Raw genomic sequence first — 15338 nt, forward strand, 5'->3', positions numbered from 1 at the left:
AAACTGTATGAATGTGAAGTTGTGATATCACAATACACTAAATTTTTTGTATAATAAGACTTCTGTAGTATAAGTGAATAGCATATGTAATGTTATTGGTTAATTAGCATTTGGAAGGTTTCCAGTAGGGCAATATATTTTAAAAAATAGAAATAAATTTCTTTAGTCTGGTTTTATTTATATTTTGAGAAAGATTAAGTTTTTAATTATCTATCATAGAAAATTTTCAGATTTATTGAACTATTGCTGTTATTAAGTCATACATATAACATGATATAATTATACAATTTATACATTTTAATAGTAATTTTAAAGATTATAATATTTTTAACGTATGGTAAATTTGTGGCAAAAATTCACTTGACCCTTTTCCTGAGAAATTTTGCATCAATAATTTTATGGGAAACTTAAAATAAAGGTTTACATAAGTTAGTGTATTCTATTTTTTTTCATAGTGATAAAAACAAGAGAAGAACTAAAACTGTAAAGAAAACATTGGAACCCAAATGGAACCAAACATTCATTTATTCTCCAGTCCACCGAAGAGAATTTCGGGAACGAATGCTGGAAATTACCCTTTGGGATCAAGCTCGAGTTCGAGAGGAAGAAAGCGAATTCTTAGGAGAGGTATCTGGAATAACTTTAAAGTTTTGACTGTTCGTGTCATCCTGAATACATTTGCTTATATGACTGTCAGTGAAATTTATGTTTTCAATATCTGAAAACTAAACATAATTTCTTTAATGGAATGAATTTAGCTACAGCTTTAAGATAAAACTTACTAATGTCATAAAAAACAATTATCACTCTGTGACAATTTTTGCATTTATTCTTATTGTAGAGGTCTCATTGTTGAATAAGAGGTTGGTTTATATTTTGCTAATAAGTTGCTGTTTTATAATGTGTGCATATCATTAATTTACTGAACCAATTACTACATTTAGCTCAATCATTTATCCCTGTATTTTTTAAGGGATAAAATTATAATATTATAATTTATCTTTTATTATATCCATAATATGCTAGGGACTGATGTTTCAAAGGTGAAAACAGTATGTTACTTCCTTCAAGGAATTTGTAATCCGCTGGGGATACAGACGAGTGACTAGGCAGTTGTAATATAGTATGCAGGTGCTGTTACAGGGTAATGCAATAGGAGTACATATTTGCTCCACAGAGAAAGCAGAATTTAGCCAAGTCAAGGGAAGTGAAATTTCTGTAGAAGAAATAAAGACACCAGAGTTGAGGGGCTCTTGAACAACTGTATTGAAATTGAAAGAGAAAGTGGTAAGAAATGAGTCTTGAAGGTTAAACACTAAGAAGTTTGGGTTTTATCTTGTGGATAATTGGAACCTATGATAGATTTTGAAAGAAAATGGCTTCGTTGCATTTGTATTAGAGAAAAACATTTTTAGTGTAATGTGGAGAATGAGTTAATTGCAGAGGGGCAAGATAACAGGCAGTTCTTCAGCTATTAACACACTAAGTTACCTGCTTTCAGCACTTTTCAATATGATTGGTTTTACTAATTAAATGGTAACTTCTTGGGAAAACCAACAAAACATAGAAATATTAAATTGAACATCAGTAGCTAAGGAATCAAAGAATAGTAAATCAGTTGCGCAGAGCAAAATCTAGGACAACTGTCTGGGCCTGCATTTAGGATACTTGCTTCCTGACCTGAGCCCTTGAGCAAGTTATTAAATCTATTTCTGCTTCTGTTTCCTCTTCAACCAATTGGGAATGATAGTAGTATGCAACTCAGGGTTAATGAGGATTAAACAAGTGTGTGTGTGTGTGTGTGTGTGTGTGTGTGTGTAAACATTTGGATTGCAGTGCCTATAATTTTGAAAATGACTAGAGAAAACTTAGGAGGAATGAAAGAACTTAGCTGTTTTACTTTGTTACCCCCCATAGCAAATAACGCTTTATTGTTACACAGCAGTTCTCTTGTACCTGAGTACGAGCACTGTCATGTTTGCTCATGGCCCTGCAAATAAAAAGTGCCATTTATTTTTATGGATTGATTTCCTTTTTAAATTTATTAAATATTTATATTATAAAATCCATATTATAATATGGTTAACTTTAAAAATCCATTTTTCCTGTTTTGATTTCGTAGCAACATGAGATGTTGAACAGAGTTTTATTTGAGTCAGCCTTTCATCTGCCAGCTGATGTGGGCTCAGACAAGTTTTTTAACCTTTGACCCTTGACATTTTTTTATCTGTAAAAGTTGACTAGCAAGACCAAACTAGTAGTTTTTTCTGAAAATTAAGATAATAGATAACATGGTTTTTAATGCATCTTAAACAACTTCTAATTTGGTTTTTCTGTCCTCATTTAGAGTTTTTTTAAAAGGCTAAATTAATGAATGAAAATGATTTTTAAATTATGAAATGATGTACATATATTAGTTGTTATTACAGACTTCTAACAATGAGTGCTGTTTCTCTTATGGCAATCCAGCAGCCTCTAGTAGGTGGTTTGGTCAAGGGTCTACAAAATAAACACCTTTAATTTAATTATTGTCAAAACACATGAAAAATTTTGCAACATGACTTTGCTTTTGATCTAATAGTATTACTGTTATTATTTTGAAGGTTATGAGACCATTTAAGAGAATTTCTGTGTTACTGGTATATAACAGTCTTTTATCTCTTGGCTTTGTAGATTTTGATTGAGTTAGAAACAGCATTGTTAGATGACGAGCCGCACTGGTACAAACTTCAGACCCACGACATCTCCTCGTTGCCACTCCCCCGTCCTTCCCCACACATGCCACGGCGACAGCTCCACGGAGAGAGCCCCACACGGAGGCTGCAAAGTAAGTCTTCAGTAAAATTTGTTCCGTCTTTATTGAATTATCTTGAATGCTTTATATGACATAAAATTTGAAGATACCATTATGGGTATTAACATGTATTTCAGTGTTTTCACAGCTGTTATTGATGCTTTTAAATTGTCCGATACACTAATATAAGGTTACACCTATAATATTCACTCACTATAGTTTGACTCCAAATGAAACACAGTTATTTTTTACTTTTGGCTCTTAGAATCTTAAATATGTGAAAGAGATAAGTAATATAGTAGAAGTTGGTCATGTAACTATAGATATTATAGTTATCATTTGAAATTATGATTTCTGCCTTCATTGTGCCAAGTACTTTAAGAATATGTGAGACAGTATAGCATAGTGGTTGAAACCATGGCCACGTACTTTATTCAGACAAACCCGAGTTTAAATTTAGATTCTCTCATTTGAAAGCTGTATGACTTGAAGTAGGTCATCTATATTTCCTCATTTAAAAAATGGAAAAAATGGAAAAAATGGCCCTGGCTGGTGTAGCTCAGTGGATTGAGTGTGGGCTACAAACCAAAGGGTTGCCAGCTCAATTCCCAGTCAGGGCACATGCCTGTGTTGCAGGCCAGGTCCCTGGTGGGGGTGTGCAAGAGGCAACCACACGGTGATGTTTCTTCCCTCTCTTTCTCCTTCCTTTCTCTTTTCTCTAAAAATAAATAAAATCTTTTAAAAAATGGAAAAAATGCCTTCTTTACAGGATAATTATAAGTTAATCTCAAAGGTATAAACTGATTTTATTGTTGTTATTGTTATTGTCAGTGTTTACATTTTACTCTGAATTATACATAATCCAAACCATAAAATAGAATTAAATCAATCCACAGAATCTTAAAGGAACTTCAGAAGTGTTTTCCATTCGAAAATTGTTGGCTTATTGCTCTTATAACTCAAATTTTTTTTCTGATGTGTCTGTTATTGGAAGGTGAGATGGGTTGCTTGTTGCTTTGGATAGTGTTCAGGGGATAATTTTATCTACATGGAGTCAGCCTGTTCCAGGTTTAGCAACATTGTTACCAAGCAGTGGAGAACTGGTTGACATTAACCAGATTTCAGAAGTGTAAATTTGTAAGCATGGATGTCATGCCATTTGTCAATCATGGGAAGCATACCTGGATATAACAAATTGAGGACTAAATAGTTGAATAGAGGACTAAATTATACATCATTCAGCTATTAGGCAAATAGAGAATTAGAGCAAAGAATTGTCTTCTTTCATTTTAAAAATGTTCTTGTATATGACTAAGATTTTATTTTCATTAGATATAGTCTTTTACACTTGGATGGTATCAATGGAGCATAAATTTTACAGCATTCATTTTTTTCAGCCTCCCACATAATAAACCACCCACCCATGCTTATTGCAATTGTCATTACAGCATCATTGGTTGTATTAATTTAATAATTATATTACTATAAATTTTATGTGTATTAATTTTAGAATTCCAGTCTTTCTGGGCACTGTACTCAGTACAGTTCTCACTAAATCACAATGTAGGATGATGGGTTACTATGTGAAAGCTAACTAATTAATTCATTGTGTACTAATTTTTATAGTTTAACTTTACAGGCTGCTGCGCTGGCCAACATTGATCTTTCTTACAAGATTGGCCTTACCTCCATTTCCTTTAGCTGTTATTGCAGTAAGGAGTAGGCTTGATAACTCTCAATATCTGACACTTAAATTTGCCAACAGATTTCATTATTTTTCCCTTCCTAGCTAATTAAGAATAGTGTATGTAAGGAACGATGAGAAGAGAGTATTTTCTAGTTAGCTGTATGTATCATGGATTCCCATGCAATTAATTCAGACATTTTGCAACTTTTAACATTTTCCATCCTCAAATGACAATTGTTATTTAATCATTAATAATAGCTTTATGTTGTACAATGCCAGAACTAATTAATTCTCAATATTTGAACATATGGCTAAATGTGGTTTTATATCTAAAATGTTATTATAATTTATTAGCTATGTAGATCTGAACATAGGTAGAAATAGGTATATATGCATAAGAGAAACAAAGATTAGGAAATGATACTTAGGAATAGTCAAATTAAGGACATTATCATTGGCTAAGGATATATCGGTTGTCAATGACAGATTCAGTTAGGGTATGAATAAATAAATGTATTAATTATTTTAAAGATTTACTGATGACAAGAACCTTTTTTTATGGTTTTTCCTTATATAGAGAGTAAAATATTATATTTACTTATAAATATGTTTTGTATTGCCAAAGATAATGGTTAACATATTTGATGGTATATAATGTATGTTAAGTTTTTAAATGGGTACTAATCCCATATTTATTTCTTAAATCCACATGTTTTAGTAATTTAATCTTTGAGGCTGTGAATATCATTATGAAGCTATGACTTTTTTTAATGTACTTGATATTTACTGATATTTAAAATGAATAAATGGTAATAAAGGAATTCTGTTATTTCCACTCAATGGTTTCCTGTTTTAAATTTGTAGAATCAAATAGTTCAAAGCAGTACTTCATTTACATGTGCATTAGTAATTTATAATTTTATTAATATGAGGAAATACATTAAAACCATCTAAAAGTAATTGTTTCATATAAATGTTTTTTAAAAATCATTTTGAGATGAAGTTCAGACGACTTTGATTATAAGTTGAATGATTCCCCACAGAAATGGAGTGTTTGAAACAGATGACTTCTTATAGCATTATTTCTGCATGTGGCGAAATAAGAAGGTTTATGCATTTAAACATCTCTAGAAATGGTCACATACTCATTACTCAAAAGTCTGAAAGAAATTAGATGATGAGAAATCAAAATTTTAGTGAGGAAGTAACATTTCCTACCACACTTTTCTTTGGGCTACTCTCGCTTGCTTCCATCCCCAGTGTTATTTTGATATTACCAAGGGAATGGAGGAGTAGTGCGTATTTTGGAAAATGTATAAGGGAGACAGGCTAATTCAAATGCATCCAAGAGCAGTAAAGGCTGCTTTTACAGATTGCAAAAGATCTCCCATTTTTACATAATTTTATTTTTGATTCATCGATGAGCAATGTTATTCATTAACCTTACTGGAACATTGATTATTTTGGAATGTATAGGTTTTTATTGTTTTATATTCTTTACTCTTTGCAGTTAAAGTTGTATAGTATCTTAAGGGGAAAATCTTCCTTATAACATAACTGAAGTTGTTTATAAATTTATTACTTGATATTAATCATTGTTGTAACATTCGAACTATAAAGGTTCAGCCAGAGATTTCTTTCATTTGATCCTTCATTTTTTCTTTGTCTCATCTCAATCAAATTCATCTTCTTAAATTCTCTGATGTTCATTCTTTACTTTGTAAAATTTAATATTATCACCCTTTCACTTTTTTTTTTTTTTTAGAGAGGGAAGGGAGGGAGACAGACAGAGAGAGAGAGAGAGAGGGAGAGAAACATCAATGTGCGGTTGCTGGGGGTTATGGCCTGCAACCCATGCATGTACCGCAGCTGGGAATCGAACCTGAGACACTTTGGTTCCCAGCCCGCGCTCAATCCACTGAGCTACTCCAGCCAGGTAACCCTTTCACTTTTTAAAATAGAAAACATCCTGACTACTATATTTTCATTCAGCCCCTTGACCAGAAGTCTGCAAAGAAAAGTGAATTGAAACAAATTGTTGAGACAAAACCAAAATGATGCCGGTGAGAGAGGTGTGAGATCCAAGCTGCGTGATTTCATAGCACAGTTGTCTCAGGGTTCCAGCTGTTTGGAGGGATTTGGGGCCAACATTCCTTCTAATTCTCTACCCAATTGACTTCTTTTTTTCTCGGACGACACATATACGTATACATACCTCTTGACATTGTTCCACAGGTTATTGAGTCTCTGTTTATTTTTTAATCCTTTGTGTTCAGTTTTGATTATTATATTTATTCGTCTCTCAAGTTGACAGATATTTTCTTCTGCATTGTCCAATTTTCTGTAAAAACCACTCTATGAATTATATTATCAAATAAACTGTATTTTTTCATTTTAAGTATTACATTTGGTGTTTTTTATTTTATGTTCTTTGTTCTTTTTCTTTTTATACTTGGCTTTCTTGGAAGTTTCTATATTCTTTCTGAAATTATCATTTTATTACATATCTGTGTGTGTGCATATACACATACATTTTAGATACATTAAATATATAATATACATTGTATATATGCACATTGTCCTATAAACTCTTTATATATTGATAGTATTTATTTTAAAATCTGCTAATTCCAATATTTTAGTCTTCTGTGGGTCTACTTTATTTCTCTTTCCTTCCTTTGAATATCACATATATATATATGTTATACATCTACTAATTTTTATTGTGTATTGGACATTGTATTTAATACGTTTTAGAGATTCTGTCATACATTTTGAAGAATGTTTTGTTTTATTTTAACAGACAGTGAAATTACTGAAGGATCACCTAAAGTCTATGAAATATATGTTAGGGCAGTTATATTTTTGTTCTTTCCATAGTTCTAAGGCATAATCCTTAATATAGTTTGTGGTTCTTATTTCTAAGGTATGAACTTCCTATGTGAAGTCTAAGTTGTTGGCCCAAATCCTATAATATAGTGGGACTTAAACTCCAAACTCTGTATCCTGTGTATCAGGAAGTTGTTGAAGTGTCCTTGCAGCTCTTTAGCCTTTGAACTATTGGCTTTCTACTGGGTTTCTTGTTTTTCCTCTGCAGTTCACCATTCAGGCAAGGATCTGAGGGGCCATTGTCTGTAAGTTTTGGGTCCCTCCTATATATACAAATTATATATTAAAGCAAAGAATATTAACAAGGATAAAGGAGGTTATGTTGTAATAATAAAGGGATACATTGATCCAAGAGAATATCAATTTTAAACATTTAATAATAGAGATTCAAATGGCGTGGAGAAAAATTTATGAGAGATTGTTAGACTGCATTAAAAGCAAGACCCATGACAGTACTTCAAAAAGCTCAATAAAATTGACATATATTTAATTAGTCTGACCAATAGACTTTGAATCAATAAGTCATTCTACATCTACTGAAAAAATAGAATGAGTAATTTAAAATACTCCCACAAAGGAAATACCAGGCCATGATAGTTTTTGACAGGTTCCATCAAAATGTCAAAGAACAAATTTTTTACAACCTACACAAATTCTCCCAGAGAATTTTAAAAAATGAATTAATTCTGATTTTCTCATTGGGCCAGTAGAACTGTAAATAAAAATGCAAAGTCCTTAATGAAATATCACTAAGTGTAAGAAACCTGTCTCAATCTGATAAAATGTAACTTCAACAGACATAATTTTTAGTGGGGAAATATTAGAAAAGTTTTATTAAAATCAGAATTTAGAAGAGAATGTAAAATTTCTCTATTTCCAGTATTGTACCTATCAGCATAGAAAGACAAGAAAAATAAAGAAAAAGTCATTAAGATTGGGAAGAAAGATTGTTTACATAGAAAAATTCAAATTAAACCACAATAAGTATATTGGAAGTAAAAAATGAGACAGAGTTAAGCATTATGGTCAATATTATTTTACAATAAAATTATATTTCTTTACATGAGTGATTAGGACAGAAAACATACTTTTAACAGGATTTTGTATAGCAATGGAAATCATAAGATACAAAAGATAAAGCCAGCAAATAGGGAAAGTTTGAGTGACCAAAATGAAAAATTTCATAGATAATTAAGTGGAGGGAATGCCTTGTTGATGTCTAATAATACAGTGCTATATGACATGGTAAATTTTCATAAATTGAGGAATTGATTGACATCAGAATTTCAGAATTCTGAATTCTGTTAAAATCAGAATTTCAATATGATATATTTGTATAATTTGACAACCTAATCTAAAATTGATATGCAAGAACAAAGGGATAAAATCCAGAACATGATGGATTTGCTTTTCAATAGTGTAATGTTATAATAACAAAGACAGGCATTGGTTTATGGATAGGTAGCCTGTGCAAGAAAAAAAAATAGAGCACCAAACATCCTAGCAGATAGGGTACAGGGTACATTTGTTTTTATGACAGGTTACATTGCAGATCACTGGGGCTTTGTGGGAATATTAAGTAAAAAATGCTGGAATGTGTTAATCTGTTTGGAAGAATCGAGGTTGTGTCATTTCTCATACCCTACATAAACTCTGTTCAAGAGGGATGAAGATCTAAATGCTGAAAGGAAAATCTAAACTCATAAGAAAATATAAAAGAATATCTCTCTGCTCATAAACTTAGGAAAAATTTCATAAACAAGACAATGAAAATACTTTTTAAAAATATGTTTTATTGATTATGCCATTACAGTTGTCCCATTTTTTCTGCCCTTCATCTCTCTCCAACCTGTGCCCCCCTTCCCTCCAGCACCCACCCCTTAGTTGATGTCCATTTGTCACACATATATGTTCTTTAACTTCTCCATTTCCTATACTATTCTTAACCTCCCCCTGTCTATTTTGTACCTACCATTTATGCTTTCTATTCTCTGTACCTTTCCCCCATTCTCTCCCCTCTCCCTACCCACTAATATCCCTCCATGTGATCCCCATTTCTGTGATTCTGTTCCTGTTCTAGTTGCTTAGGTTGTTTTTGTTTTTGATGGTTGTGAGTTTGAAGGCATTTTACTCTTCATAGTTTCGATCTTCTTCTTTTTCATAGATAAGCCCCTTTAACATTTCATATAATAAGGGCTTGGTGATGATGAACTCCTTTAACTTTCCCTTATCTGGGAAGCACTTTATCTGCCCTTCCATTCTAAATGAAAGCTTTGCTGGATAGAGTAATCTTGGATGTAGATCCTTGCCTTTCATGACTTTGAATACTTCTTTCCAGCCCCTTCTTGCCTGGAAGGTTTCTTTTGAGACATCAGCTGACAGTCTGATGGGAACTCCTTTGTAGGTAACTGTTTCCTTTTCTCTTTCTACTTTTAGGATTCTGTCCTTATCTTTAATCTTGGGTAATTTAATTACAGTGTCATGCATCTGGAACCCTGGTTGTGTGGTCTGTCTCGCTTCCCAGTTGTTTCTCCCTGTTTATCCACGTGTGAATGTGGGACCTCCCAATCCACCAGCCACCGCCTTGCCATTCGTCCTCTTTGCCCTGGCTCCCCATCTCCTCCCCTCTTACTGGTCTGGATGAAAGTTTCTCCTTTAACTCCTTGGTTGTTGGACTTCCATACAGCCAACTTTCTGGCAGTTCTGGGTTTTTGTTTTTAAGTTGGTTGTTACCCTTTTTTTCATTGTGCAAGAAGTAAAGTGTATCCACCTATGCCTCCATCATGGCCGGAACCTCATGGTTCTTTTGAAAGCACTTCCTTTAAAAGAGAAGATCAGTACATTCAATGACATTAAACTTTACTTCTTGAATTCATCAGAATGTGAAAAGATAAGATCCAAACAGAAGAATTGAAATATATTTAACCTTGATAGAATTAATAGCAATGTAGATCAAGATTTCCATTAGGAGAGTAATAAGTAAGATTTGGAAGGAATAAACATTTATAATCCACATACATTCTCTATCCTCAACTACAAGCTTGCATGCCCACAGACCACTCACAAAAGCTGCTAAAATGAACTTAATTTTTATTGGTGTCTTTGTTATCTTATACCAGAAGCCAATGCGATTCTTGACCAATATCGAAATCATGTGATTGTTATGCTCTGTAATGTTTGCAGCATATTAAACTAATCATTATCCTGTTCTTGAACATTTACAAGGTGAAACCTTGATAGAAATGTAACAGTTGTTCCTGTCTCAATAGCTTCATCTGTGTTATCCCTCCTCACTCCTGAGTCTGTTTAGAATGTATGTCCTAATTCTGTAAGCCCTCATATGCTCTGTCTCTTGGGCTGTTGTCAGATAATTGTAGTTCGCTAATTATTTGGAGTTAAAAATGCTTCATATTTGATTAGGTATAAAGTTTAGGGACATAAGGATATAGAAGGAAAATAGTGAGGTCATTCAGTGAGACCACATGATAAAAACAGATAGGTTTCTTCTATCTAACTATTAAAAGGAGAAGAATAAGGATTCAGTTCCTGGCAACAAGACTCTTCCTCTCCCAAGAGGGTAAGGCTTCAAACAAAGAAAAAAGTGTGTAGGGTATTTCTTTTTTTTTAAAGATTTTATTTATTTTATTTTTAGAGAGGGAAGGGAGGGAGTGGGGGAAAGAGAGAGAGAGAGAGAGAGATATCAATGTGCGATTGCTGGGGGTCATGGCCTGCAACCCAGGCATGTAGCCTGATTGGGAATCAAATCTGCGACACTTTGGTTCGCAGCCCGAGCTCAATCCACTGAGCTACGCCAGCCAGGGCGGTATTTCTAATAATGGAGGTCATCTCTGGAACGTTTAAATATTGCTGTTTTAGATATCTTACACAATATGAGCTCTCAATGTTTCATAAACCTACAGGAAAACATTTATTTTCTGATAACTGGTTTAGTCTGTTTAATGTACAACATGTAATGCAAGTAGACAAAACAAGTTATTTTTTTTAAATAGCAACACTATTTTTGTTTATCACTAAATGTATTCTCCTTTGATTAAGTGCTTTAATAAATAATTGTATTGTGTTGGGTGTACCTATTGCTGAGACACATGCAGAAAGAAGAGACATTAACAAGTAAAATATAACATGTTTATATATGTGGTATATTTCATATTTAAGTTTGGAGACAATCTGCTTTAGCCAGAGAAGTTCTACTTAATTCAGATTAATGCTTCTTGCCAGACCATGATTATCATTTGAAAATTTTGTTACAGGTTTGTTTTGCAATGAAAACACACACATGGAGCTTCTGAATTATAATAATTTTTACTGTTCTGTCTTAGGCTATTCCTTAGAAAACATAATATAGTTCAAAATCTAGATATATTTGTCCATTTGTCGATTGCTTATTTCAAATTTTCTTCTCAAAGCAATAGAAAACAGCTAAACTAATAATTCAAAAGGAACATTTGAGTTGTCTTAAATTATGCTTCCTCTCCCTGAGTGTGAAAAATAAATAATTGGTATACTTAATTTGCTAGACATGCATATTAGAAAAAGATACATTAATGCTTTTGAAATAACATGTTGAGGCTTTGAAATTTACCTAGACTTAAGTACCTTGGTCTAAAAGTGTCTTAAACTTAACTTGATTTAGCTACTTGACTTAGCTTTTGTCCAATAGATTTTATCAATCAGTATCAAATCACTTACATATATTATTTGATATTTTATATCATTTCAAGCTTTGAGTCATTTAGGAGCTTTATTTTATATATCTCAAGAATAATATACGTACATCATTAAATATGTAAAAAAAGATGTTTGTGAGCTCATAGTGACTTCTCTTTAAGTTTCTTATTCTTAAATTCCATTGAAAGTCATTTCATTTACTTTTCAGGTTGATAAAGGTATTTTTTTCATCAGTATTCAGCAATTTTAATTATTGCTGTTTGCTTTCTAGGGTCAAAAAGAATCAGTGATAGCGAAGTGTCTGACTATGACTGTGATGATGGAATTGGTGTAGTATCAGGTAAGAATTTCAAAATTATTTTATACTAATAAAAAGGAAGGAACTCATTATTATTTACTAGCAGATAGATAGATAGATAGATAAAATGAGAAAGAAATAGTTTGTCTCCTCATCCCTCCAAAAACAACCTTATGGTAATTCAAACTCCTGAATAGGTCCAGTTGCTGGAACACCTGGACCAATTGTTAGGTTGACTATTCTTGTGGAAATATTTCAGATAAATGAATACTTGTATGTTTCCTATTTTAAACTACTAAACAATAAGGAGTGCACTATAATTTTGAGGAGTTATTGTATAGTAATTGAAATTTCTTTATATACTGTACTAACAATGTGAAAAATAATAAAATCTTTTTGACATCACTAGCATACCCAAATATGGCAGATATTTGAATAAGCTATTTTGAAAACTTTTTCTCCTTGTTGTTAAGTATCAGGTACAGTTACATTTTGAAATTATTGTATTGTCATTTAAAATATTTACTAATTTATTATTGTGTATTACCTGATGATTTAAAATTTAGATAAGTGACCATTTAAAAAAATAAATTCTGAAAAAAATATATATTACTGTACGTTTAATATTGTAAAAATGTTTCTCTTATTCTTGAAAGAAAACTAGCTCAAAAAATTTCAAGTGTATGACTTTTTACCTTGAAGAAATATGTTCTGTTGTATGTAAAACATGCTACAGTTGCATCAGTGATTGCTAAAAATTAGAATTATTTTTTTTTTCCAGCAGTTTTTATCAGAGTTGTGTCAACATACTTTCAGGGTACTACTTCTTTTTTTTAAATCCTTTTTTTTTTTTTAAGATTTTATTTATTTATTTTTAGAGAGGGAAGGGAGGGAGGGGGAGAGAGAGAGAGAGAGAGAGAGAGAGAGAGAGAGAGAGAGAGAGAGAGAGAGAGAGTCAATGTGTGGTTGCTGGGGGTTCTGGCCTGCAACCCAGGAATGTACCCTGGCTGGGAATCGAACCTGGGACACTTTGGTTCCCAGCCCGCGCTCAATCCACTGAGCTACGCCAGCCAGGGCAGGGTACTACTTTTAAAAAATTAACTCTCTTTTAGCACTTATTTTTTCACTAAGGGTGAACAATATATTAACTTACTATTGTAATAAATCACAATAAATAATATTAATTTACTTTATGAAATCATTTCCATGTGTTATAGTATGTGAATTAAACCTCTATAAAATGATTTTGAAAAATATGTCCTCTGGTCTCTAGCTTGGGGATCATTATAATTTTTTTCCTGTTGTATTCTATATCTTCAATAATTAATTTTCCACTTTTTCTATTTACTAAATATAACATTATGTTTTCTTTACTCTAAAAAATTTCCTTCAGATAATTTAACTTTTTCATCTTAATGCCATTTATGGCACATCTCAATTCTTTCATTTTCTCTTTTCAGAATGCAAAAAATAAGATCATTTTATAATTTTTCCATTCTGTTAAAGGAATTGCATTTTTTTTGGAAAAGAGCTTTATAGGTATCTATTGTTATTTGGAATTTTTTGTTGTTTTTGTTGTTGCTGCCAAATAGTGTTTAGAAAGCCTGAATAAATCAAAGGATTTACTCAGATTCATTATTTTTCAACATCATAAAAAATTATTCTTTCTTCTTTCAACATTATACTTTATGCCTATGGAGAGACTACATAGCAAATCATTTAATAATCCTTTGAGAAGCAAAGATTGCTATGTGATTTCCTATATTTTGCCAATTTGAAATGCAGTGTTATTTTGAGACAGTTTTAATAGTACATTTGAAAGTTTACATTTCAGAAACTACAATACTATAATCCTGGTTTTGAGGTTCATAAAAATCACACAGTGATGATTTCAAATTTTTGGATTCTGTCTCTATGTAGAAATTTGACGCCGTCTTAATTTTCTTTGTATGAATACCAAAATTGTAATTATGGTGTTGTGGTTTCTGAAATGGTATTTTTTCATAGGCTTGTAACTTTGGTAAGTGATGTACCAATTACATTTACATAACTATCATGATAACTAGGACTTAAATATGTGCTAATTCTCATGAATTTTTTCACATTTTATGTTTCTTTTGTTTTAAGACCCATCATTAAAACTAGTTTCAATAGAGAATAAATGCTTCAGTCAGTAGTTTATCAAATAATTTGACTACCAGATCAAGAAAATAACTATATTTTGTGTGAAATTGTTCTCAAGGCATTTAAAATGTGAATTGCATATATGTAGACGCACAGCACCATCTCCCCTCTTTGCCCACGTTAATTAGCGTTTTATACAACTAGTAAAAGTTAATACACCAGCAAATGTGTTAATACTCTGTTGCCCATATTCAATGATTGTTTCTAGTTGCAGACTTCATATCTGTCAGATTTAGAGTGTCAGTTATAACTATTCATAACCCTTTTTAACCTATGCTGTCTTTTCTCAATAATTAACTGTTTTGGCAGCTTTATTTATTTTTTTCAAGTTTGCAAGACAGATGTCTTGAAAATTAACTATTCCAGGAATAGTACTTTTCCAAGGGCTCTGTATTTTGTTTATTCTGGCTAACTCAAGTCAAGAGTAACTTTGATATTTGCATTGCTAATACTATTCTTCAACATAAATTGAAAGTTTGATTGATACTGAAATTTAAGTTTCTCAGGGAATATAAAGTTTTAAATTTAATTTATTGGAGTGGCACTGGTTAGTAAAATCACATAGGTTTCAGGTGTACAATTCTTTGATACATCACCTGTACATTGTATATTGTGTTTGCCACCCAAAGTCAAATCTCTTTCAATGACCACATATTTGACCCCCTTTACCCTTTGCTACCTCCTGCCATGTTTCCCTCTGGTAACCCACCTGGATTTTGTCGCCATGGTATACAGAGTAGGAGGAATGGGAATAGTTATAACCCAACTATTCTTTGAAACAGTTGACTTACCACTCC

At 32.1% G+C, this 15338-nt stretch overlaps 1 protein-coding gene across 36 annotated transcripts in view; it reads left to right on the forward strand.

Moving 5' to 3' along the window:
* The window catches only part of RIMS2 (regulating synaptic membrane exocytosis 2), a 463509-nt gene that overhangs the window by 259067 nt on the left and 189104 nt on the right, over positions 1–15338 (forward strand). For all 36 annotated transcript variants that reach the window (XM_028533564.2, XM_028533552.2, XM_028533553.2 and 33 more), the window contains 3 exons: positions 456–627; positions 2674–2827; positions 12331–12399. In XM_028533564.2, the coding sequence (XP_028389365.1) occupies positions 456–627; positions 2674–2827; positions 12331–12399 (395 nt within the window). The remainder of the gene's footprint in view (positions 1–455; positions 628–2673; positions 2828–12330; positions 12400–15338) is intronic.

This window comes from Phyllostomus discolor, chromosome 7 (genome assembly GCF_004126475.2).
Source record: "Phyllostomus discolor isolate MPI-MPIP mPhyDis1 chromosome 7, mPhyDis1.pri.v3, whole genome shotgun sequence".
In the NCBI taxonomy this organism is placed as follows: domain Eukaryota; kingdom Metazoa; phylum Chordata; class Mammalia; order Chiroptera; family Phyllostomidae; genus Phyllostomus; species Phyllostomus discolor.